The 9,732-nt window shown below is 38.5% G+C and overlaps 1 protein-coding gene across 5 annotated transcripts in view; it reads left to right on the top strand.

The window, feature by feature from the left end:
• The window catches only part of RAD54L2 (RAD54 like 2), a 77,441-nt gene that overhangs the window by 44,737 nt on the left and 22,972 nt on the right, over positions 1 to 9,732 (top strand). For all 5 annotated transcript variants that reach the window (XM_020788600.3, XM_020788653.3, XM_020788644.3 and 2 more), the window contains exons 3-11: positions 4 to 202; positions 1,952 to 2,091; positions 3,784 to 3,918; positions 4,685 to 4,917; positions 5,060 to 5,242; positions 5,473 to 5,606; positions 6,534 to 6,730; positions 7,986 to 8,328; positions 9,071 to 9,248. In XM_020788600.3, the coding sequence (XP_020644259.2) occupies positions 4 to 202; positions 1,952 to 2,091; positions 3,784 to 3,918; positions 4,685 to 4,917; positions 5,060 to 5,242; positions 5,473 to 5,606; positions 6,534 to 6,730; positions 7,986 to 8,328; positions 9,071 to 9,248 (1,742 nt within the window). The remainder of the gene's footprint in view (positions 1 to 3; positions 203 to 1,951; positions 2,092 to 3,783; positions 3,919 to 4,684; positions 4,918 to 5,059; positions 5,243 to 5,472; positions 5,607 to 6,533; positions 6,731 to 7,985; positions 8,329 to 9,070; positions 9,249 to 9,732) is intronic.

Below are 9,732 nucleotides of genomic sequence, written 5' to 3'. Positions count from 1 at the left end.
CAGACCAGTCCCATGAGGCAGTGTTTGGCGGTGATCTTGTTCAACATGGCGAAGATGGGGAATGGCAACGCTCTACTTCAACTACCTCATCTCAGAGTGAACAGGCAGAGAAAGTGCTGCAGAACCAGCACAAGAGCCTGGCCTCTGAGGACACCAAAAAGAAGAGGGCTCAGAAACCTTCTCACATGAGGAGAAATATAAGGTGAGCCTCAATTTGAGAATTTGTGGGATTTGAGAATTTGAAGGATTCAAGTAATAGTTACTGGGTTCAACACAGTGATGTTTATATATTGTCTATCCTTTCCAATTTTATCAATTCTTGTATTCAAGAAGCTTAGATGGATGCTATGTACTGCTCACTGTGTACTGTCAAGTCACAATTGCCTTATAGTGACCCTAATATACTGTATCTCATTTATCTTAAAAATATATATTTAAGGAGTGATTTTACTAGCATCATTTCTAGTGAGTTTTCATAGCAGAGCAGAGATTTGAACCCATTTTCTTGAATACTAGTCCAGCATTCTATACACTACAGCACACTGCATTCTCAGATAGATGCTACTGTGGGCTTAAAATCACACTAGTGGGTCCTGAAGAGGAAAATTGTAGTCATATTTGATCATAGTCATAAGGAAATGCTTCTATGCATTCTGGAATATAAAGAAATGCATGTAGGAAGCACGTGGAACAACTGATCATTGTTACCTTGAGTGATAGGGATTTCTGTTAGAATGTTCCTTTTGTATCCCATGTAAGTGAGCATCCTTGTTCTGAATCAAGAGCCTTTTCTCCTACTCTATTTAGAATTAATAAGAATTTAAAAATAGTGGCCAGAAACCTATTGTGGATTCACATTTTTCTCCTAAAACTGTGTTTAATTGCCACTAAACAGTGAATTGCTGTGGACATTCATTTTTGTATATCAAGTTGTGCAACTGCTGTATGAAATGTGAGTGGCAACTTGTTAATTAGTGTCAGTTCACCACCACCATTTTTGCCAATCCACAAAAGGATTCAGGTCAACATTCATGTTTCAGTTATTATTTGGAGATTCTTCCCAGTCGGTAACGATGGAATATACCAGAAAAGAGTGGGCAGAAGTACATTATACAGCAAAGACATATTGGATAATGTGTGGCTTTTTACATGTTGTTGGGGTCCAGCTCCCATCAGCCATAACTAGCATAGCCAAGAGTGAGGAATGATAGGAATTTCAGTCCAGAAACATGTCATGCCACAAATTCCCGGGCTATACTCTGAAAAATCCCTTTGCCTTTTCTTCTAAATGACTGGCTCTGAGGTGAGTTTCTGACCCCTGGTGGTGTGAGCACCTGGTTACATATGACTCTTGCATGGCATATCTCTGTTACAGAGAACTTTAACTGTATGGAAGGCCTTTCAATACTCATTTTAGTGTAGTGTGTCAGCTGTTCATTGTCATATCAAGAGCTCTTTCTGGCCCGGTTCCTTGTTATTTTCCAAATATACCAACAGCATCGAAAGCCCTTTGTATTCCTTTTATATATTTAAAATAAGTGTTTCTCTTTTTTTGAAACTCAGAAGATATGTGGCTGTAAGCCCCTACCCTTGTACATTGGCCTGCATACATACTTTGCATGAAACCACTGTAATATATGCTTGCATTTACCAGCAGGTTGTTGATGTTGGTTGTTTTCTCCTGCTTATCAGACTAAACCTTTTCAGAATCTTAATAGCATTGCGTTTTGATTCTTGTCATACCTGCCCCGTGTTCCTAGCATAATAACAGTACAGTACTTGCCAAACAGCTGCAAATGTGAGTTTCTCCAGAATGAGTGGCATTCTTGGCTTCTTCAGAATTTTATAGTATTCTTCATAAAAAAAAATATCTGTGGATGAACTTTTGTTTCCTGTTGATGAAATTAAAGCCATCATTTTAGAGTAACATGTTATCTCTTTGTATGTTTAGAAAGCTGCTGCGGGAGGACCAGTTGGAGGCTGTAACAAAAGCAGCCCAGCAAGAGGAGTTGGAAAGAAGGAAACGGCTTGAGCAACAAAGGAAGGATTATCAAGCCAGCATCCCCATGGTACCCCTAGAGTTTCTCCCAGGTAAGCAATACGCGGAGTGCTGGACCCAAAGGAAGACTGAAAATGTAGGAAACAAATCATGATTTCAATACAGTCAGCATGCTAAACTTATTTGAAGCTTTTTCGCAGCAAAGTGAATATAATATTTATACAATAAATGTATTTATTGCATTTAATAAATAAACCCCAGTCTTCCACTATTCTGTAACATTTGCTTCATTTGCAGTGAATGAATAGCTGCATGGTGATTTAAATTAATGACTCCCAAATTCTTATCTACCCCTCTAACTACTACAAAATCCTGGCCGCAATATGTTGGCTGTTACTGTTTTAAAGTTCACCTGCAAATGTGCTAGCCAAGTGTTTCAGTAAACTTCTTTCATAATTAGTAGGGCTGTACTGTGTGTAAATGTGTAATATGAATTTAGGTTATGCAGGAAATGAGGGTAAACAATATAGCTGTAGACTTTTATTAACTGCTACAAATAGTAGAGGGAGATGAATTTTTCATGCAGTTGCTTTTTCCTAAGTAATCCCTTGATCAAAGTTTTTAAGGTTGCACAACCAAAAATCTCAAAGTAATAGGTAATTCCATTTTTGAAAGGCTTGTATTGTAAACAGTGTTTCAGGCGATGTTTTCTTATTTAGACTTTTAATTCCAACATGAAATCAATGGATATCAGATTTCTTTAAGGATGTATATTTATCTATTCATCTATTTATTACATATCTTCCAAATCTGGGAATACAGGTAACTCAGAACGTGTTTGAACAAAAACTGGGGACTGAATCCAGCTCCTGATTTAACAGGAAAGAGTTAGTCCCATTGGATCAATTGCTGAATTGGGAGTCAACACCATTGACTCGACTGGTCTGCTCTTTTTTTAGAACTAGCTGTTGGGGCTCACAGTTCTGGGCTGTCTTGTTAGTTGACCCAAATTTTTTATGCTGCACTTGTGTCAGGTTGCCCAGTACTGGCGTCATTTCTTGACTTTTTCTCCGCTCCAAGTGGGGAAAAGGAAGAATGTAGGAGGAGGAGCCCTGCACTTCCTGAGGCATTCCTGGTACAAAACTATAACAACCAGGCAGATACATCTATTCTTCAAAGTGTGAATGGCATGTAAATGCTCTGCATTTTCATAGCAGCAAAAACAGTAATGCAGTGGAATATCAGACCAGTGGGGGGAAAACCTGAGTGAATCAAACTTGTGATATGGGTTTTGTATGTGTATGTGTGTCTCAGGTACAGTATATGTAATGTTTCTGTAATAGTAGAACTTACTCATCAGCTTTGAATTTAAAATTATCTGGTGAATGGGACATATATGGGCATTATTTTAATGACCTTTGTATATCGTTCAAACTAGAAGGAGATAAATATACATTTATTAATTCCATTCAAAATGAGATTGTGTATGGAATATGTCTGCATACTATTAACTGGTTTCAGATTTTACGTTATAAGACAATTTCTGTTTTTCTTTAGATATTTTTTTTAAATGTCCATGAAATGAAAAAAGGGATAGAGAACTTAAGCTGTGTAGGAGAGTGTAGAGGTGTTTGTGTAGTTTGTGGTATCAAATTTGGGCTAGATTAATTCAGGAGTCAAATTTTTGTAAGTAAACTTGTGGCAGGAGGAGTCTGATTTTGCTGTTGTTTTCTCTTTCGGGGGGTTTTGAGCATTAATCCTTCATACCCACTTTCCTGGTTTAGAGGAGATTGCTTTAAGAACCGCTGAAGTTGCTCAGCTTCCCCCTCAAGTGTTAGCTGAAGAAATCATCTGTTTAGACAGCACCAGCAGCGGCAGTGAGGATGACTCCAAAGGAAGACTCCATAGCATAAAAGATGGTGAGAATTTTATCTGTTTTGTAGAGCAGAGTCAACGTAGATATATAATATTTCTGATATTAGGCAGTTGTGTGCAGATTATTCTTAACTTGCCTTTCTGCCTTTGTCACAAGGGTCTAAATCCAACTGCAGATCCGAAAGAATCAATGTGACTTGTATAAATAATGACTTAACATTCAGTGATTAATTCAGTAAGTCTACTGTAGTTGGAACTACCAGTTTGATTTAGGCCTTGGTATTTTCTTGAGATCATGCAACTTTTGTTATATTTTACAATGTATAGTTGAATAGTTACATATGTATGTTTGAGATTTCTGCTTTGCTGTGTAGTTAGTGTAGACTGTAGGCTCCAGATAAATCTGTAAAATTACTGCAATTAAAAGTAGTTTTTTTCTGTTTAATTCACAGTATACTAAACACGCTGTTTTTTAAAGAAGTTGTTAAATTTTATTTTTATCCATATCTCAGTATTTCTAATGCAGTTGCTTCAAGAAACTGGTGTACATGTTCCATCATTTTCTCTTTTTTATTATTCTTGTTTCCTCTGCATTTAATATAAAATGACACATTACAATGAAAGAATTAGCATTATGCAGTAACTGAGTTTTTCACTAAGTATGCCAATACTGTCATATGTACATTTTTTTTTAACTTTCAGGATCTTTTAGCTTGTTTCATTTGCTGTTAGAGAAAGCATGAGACCATAGGGACAGCTGAGATAAAGCATGGTGACTGTGCTAATTTCCCACATCTGATTGTCTTACAGAAGTAATAGAATTAAGTTCAGGAGAAGATGAAGCCCTCCAGATTGTAGATAGCAGTGATTCTGGCAATGAGGGGGATGAAGACGGTAGTGAAGAGAGCAGTGGCGCTCATGTGAATGATGCTTTGAATCAGTTAGATGCTTCAGGGCAAGTAATTGTCAACATCAACCATCCACCAAATGAAGAGGACATTTACTTGGCGCCTCAACTTGCACGGGCAGTAAAGCCCCACCAGGTACGGGGAATTTGGGGTTAAGACACAGAAGGGCTTCAGCAATTTTTCCTTTATGGCGTTTGCATAAAAATGTGTATCCAGAATTTCAGTTTGTCAAATTTCTGTATAGGATCTCTTTCACAGTGTTTGTTATTCTTTCTAGATTGGCGGTATCCGCTTCCTGTATGATAATCTGGTGGAGTCTCTGGAAAGATTTAAAACCAGCAGTGGGTTTGGCTGTATCTTAGCTCATAGCATGGGGCTGGGCAAGACCCTTCAGGTCATCTCTTTTTTGGATGTGCTTTTCCGGCACATTGAAGCAAAGACTGTCCTTGCCATTGTACCCGTAAGTAAACTAAGCAAAGCTGTTTACTGTTTATCTCCTTGGTGTCAAAAACAGAAAAGGGAGAGGAGGGAGAAAACACTTTCAGAATTCTAAGCAGGCACTGAACTGTTTTGGCTTACAGTTATGTCAGTTCTATGGTTCCAATCTTTGGAATTGCATAAAGGGGATGAGGATGCAATTTGAAGTGTGTAACTGATCTATCCTCTTCCACCACCACCCCTTTTTTACAGGTAAATACTCTTCAGAACTGGTTAGCAGAATTCAACATGTGGCTCCCAGCACCTGAAGCTCTTCCTCCTGACTATGATCCAAAAGAGATTCAGCCTCGCACATTCAAAGTCCGTATCTTGAATGATGAGCACAAGTAGGTGTGATTAATTCCTCACGGAGGTCCGTGTGCTGCTGCTTCCTACCAGCCTTCTGACACTAGAAGAATCTTCAAGACAGCTTAAATTAACCTCTGAATAAAGATGAAAGTTAAAATCAAGTAGAAGACGCCATTCATGAAAGTAGCACCTTAGCCTTCTACTTGTAAAAGTCTTGTAAAATATTCCTGTTCTCAGCTATGCCCTAAAAGTTGGAATAATTAACACGTATAGGGGAACAAAAGCACAAACCATATTACTGCATTCCAGAAGTGGAGTTACTAGATCATGTATGGTAGCAATGCAGGCAAATAGGAGCAGCAAGATCCAGTAGCTATGCTGTGGTGTTCGAACAACTTAACAATAAAAGTTCATTTGATTGTAAGTTTGAAGAACATAAGACTATAAGTTCGCTGCTAAGCTTGGACTTCAGTCTGTTTTGTGGTTTCACCAAGTCTATCTTTGAAAAAATATAATAATGAAAGAATACTGATAGTGGTTTCATTGTTAAATATTCTTTTCTGCTGAAAGTTAAAATATATTTAGATGTTCACTTGGGAGTAAACGCTGTTGTTCAAAAGTGTCCAATTAATTTTTGGAAGAGAATGGCAGGAAGTTATCTGCTAATACCTGTACATGTTCTTTTCTCATTGCATGGTGTAGGAGTTAACATGCAAGACTACAGCTCAGAGTAAGTTCAGTATAAGAAATGAAGGTTCCCATCATGTGGGTAAATAAATGATACTGAAAAGTATAACCAGATGAAACTTCTCACTGAGTATTAATTGTACTTCAGGATGTTTGAGTTGTTGTCACAGTACGGTACAGCAGTATTGAGGAACCCTTGCTTTACATAATTTTAGTGTGGCTTTGTTTGGTTGATTTCACCTGTACACAAGCATTCTCCTTGTTTTGTTTTATTAAAGGACCACAGCAGCTCGGGCCAAAGTGGTAAATGACTGGGTGACAGATGGTGGTGTGTTGCTGATGGGCTATGAGATGTACCGTCTCCTGTCACTGAAGAAATCCTTTGCCACAGGAAGAAAGAAGAAGAGCAAAAAACAGACTGGCCCTGTTATCATTGATTTGGATGAAGAAGATCGTCAGCAAGAGCTGTTGAAAGGTGAGAGGACAGTGGTCTTCTAAAAGTAATCAAGAACACTGTTACTATTCCAAAAGAGATATTTCTTAGACAATTATTTTCACTGATACAATGGTGCCTCGCAAGACGAATGCCTCATGGGACGAAAAACTCGCAAGATGAATGGTTTTGGCAATGGGGTTGATGACTCGCAAGACAAATGTTCCTATGGCCGTGCTTCACAAGATGAATGTTTTCTGTTTTTTGTTCCTGCCTCATGCTTGCTGATTTTTAAATGTTTTTCTATGATGTTTAAAAAGTTAAAGTTTTTTGATTGACATTTTTGAAATCATCTGCACAATATGTATGGCTTTAAAGAGCACTTAATAAACCCCTTGTAAACCAAATTTGACTTCGTTCTGACTTTTTTTGCCCATAGGAACGCACTACATTAGATTTCAACGCTTTCCTATGGGAAAACGCATTTCGCAATATGAATTTTTTGCAAGACAACATTAACCGCGGAATGAATTAAATTTGTCTTGCGAGGCACTACTGTACTTGTAAATGAATAGAAGGATATTCTGAATGTGGTAGATGCCCTCAGTTATGTGTCTGTGCTCATACCATAGCCTTGAGAAAAGAAGACAGAGGAGAGCTATGATAGCACTTTTGAAATACTTTTCAAAGATAGTCATACAGAGGAGGGACAAGCTTTGTTCTGGATCATCCCTGAGTGCCAGACATGTAATGATGGGCTCAAGCTACAGGAAGCCAGATTTAGGCTGAATATCAGGAAAAAAAACTTATTAACTGTTAGAGCAGTATGACTGTGAAACAAATTACCTTGGGAAGTGATGAGCACTCTAATGCTGGAGGCATTCAAGATAAAATTGGAGAACCATCTGTCAGATCTGCTTTGATTTGGATTCCTGCATTGACCAGAGGTGTGTGCTCAGGGGCCTTGTAGGCCTCTTCCAACTCAGTTATTCTATGATTGGATAGATTGTGTACTGATTGGTGCAAAAAGCTTGTATTAATTTTACTAGTAAGTACACACTCGGCATTTTAAATGAAATTTGCCTTAATGCTCCTTTAAGGACCAGTGTTATTCAGGAAAAAAGTGTTCTCTATCAGACTAGAATCAATATCTTTGAAATCTATTGATAGTTTCTAAGCTGCCAGTTTCTGCTTTTAGGGTTTTGGTTATTTTTTTCACAGTTCCTCTCTATCCTTTTGTTTAAAACAAGGACCGAAGGTAACAGCGGGTTCCCATGTGTTTCTGTTTCCTCTTCAGGAATTGAGAAGGCGTTATCCCGCCCTGGGCCTGATGTGGTCATCTGTGATGAAGGGCATCGGATAAAGAATTGCCATGCTAGCACCTCTCAGGCCTTGAAGAACATCCGATCACGTCGACGAGTGGTCCTGACTGGCTATCCTCTGCAAAACAATCTAATTGAGTACTGGTGTATGGTGGACTTTGTCCGTCCTGACTTCCTGGGTACCCGGCAGGAATTCAGTAACATGTTTGAGCGACCCATCCTAAATGGACAGTGTATAGACAGCACCCCTCAGGATGTTCGTCTCATGAGGTATCGCAGCCATGTCCTGCATAGCCTGCTGGAGGGCTTTGTACAAAGGTGAGGCTTGTTAGTTTACCATCTTTCAAACATTTTTTGAGTCACATGGTGGATTATATGCTTTTGGTTAGTGAGTGTTTGACTTGGTGAGTGAGTAAATTGGATTTGTGTGTGTGAACATGAGATTCTGTCATGACTAACCAAAATACAATGGTGGGCTGGAAGATACAGTGGAAAGCCTGGAAATAATTGCGAGAAAGGTTAAAGGGGTAGCAGTTTTTCTCTGTGCGTCTTGTCAAATTGTTGACTTCATCTTCTGAGCTGAGACATAGTTCTTTGGGCTTCCCTTTCAGGTTGTATGTAAGGGTGCAACATCTGACACATCCAAGTCCTCTCTGGCAATATGATTTCAATGTATGTGCTTTTTAATATAGCATCAATTGTGAATAGTACAGTTCTTTATAGCATTCCACATCTGGCCTTTAAAAATGTTTTACACAGACTTAATAATGTAAGCATTACAAATAAGTATTAATTATATAAGTATGATCCCATCAGAGATTTAAAAGCTGAATCAGGAAGTTATGCTTGGTTGGTAACAAACTTGGAACTCAAGTGTTGCAGTAACCCATCAGGGAATATCACAGTTGACTTACCTGATATTGTCAGTAGTTGTGCTAATAATCATATCTAGACTAAGGTGACCTGCATTGACAAAGGTTCAGGAAGGTGCTTCTTTTTCCTGAACTCAAGATTGTGGATAGTTCCTTTCCTGACCACCTTTTGTTTGTTGCTACTGTAGGCGAGGCCATAATGTATTGAAGGTTCAGCTACCATATAAAGAGGAGCATGTCATCTTAGTGCGTTTATCAAAGATCCAGCGGGCCCTTTACACTGAGTTCATGAACCGTTTTCGTGATGCAGGCAACAGTGGTTGGTTGGGCCTGAACCCACTCAAAGCTTTCTGTGTCTGTTGCAAGGTATGTAAAAATAAATAAGGAGTGATGATCTTCGTGAAATGCATGGGAAGATCAGGAATCCCATGTCACGTTGTTTGTATCATAGCTTTGGTGGGACTTTGTTTCCCATGTATATATTGAGCAATACTGGCATTTTGTTTCTAGCTTCTGAAAAACAAAAGAATATTTTTAAAACTAAGGTCCTTTTGAGAAGTATGTCTTATTTCCTGAATTTTAATTATCTGTACAGTGGGCTCTTGACTTGAGAACTTAATCCTTATTGGAAGGCGGTTCTCAAGTCAAAAAGTCTGTAAGTCAAGTCTCCATTGACCTACAGTGCATTGAAAACCGATTAATCCCGTAACAGGCCGTTTTTGTTCCATTTTGGTTTTTTTCTGGTCTGTAAGTCAAATCTCAGTCTGCAAGTCAAACCTAAATTTTGCGGCCAGAGAAGTCTGTAACTCAAAAAGTCTGTAAGTCAAGCTGTCTGTAAGTCAAGGGTCCA

Source organism: Pogona vitticeps, chromosome 2, assembly GCF_051106095.1.
Source record: "Pogona vitticeps strain Pit_001003342236 chromosome 2, PviZW2.1, whole genome shotgun sequence".
NCBI classification, from domain to species: domain Eukaryota; kingdom Metazoa; phylum Chordata; class Lepidosauria; order Squamata; family Agamidae; genus Pogona; species Pogona vitticeps.
Note: the sequence above shows the minus strand (reverse complement) of the source record. Positions and strands in the feature narration are given on the sequence as shown.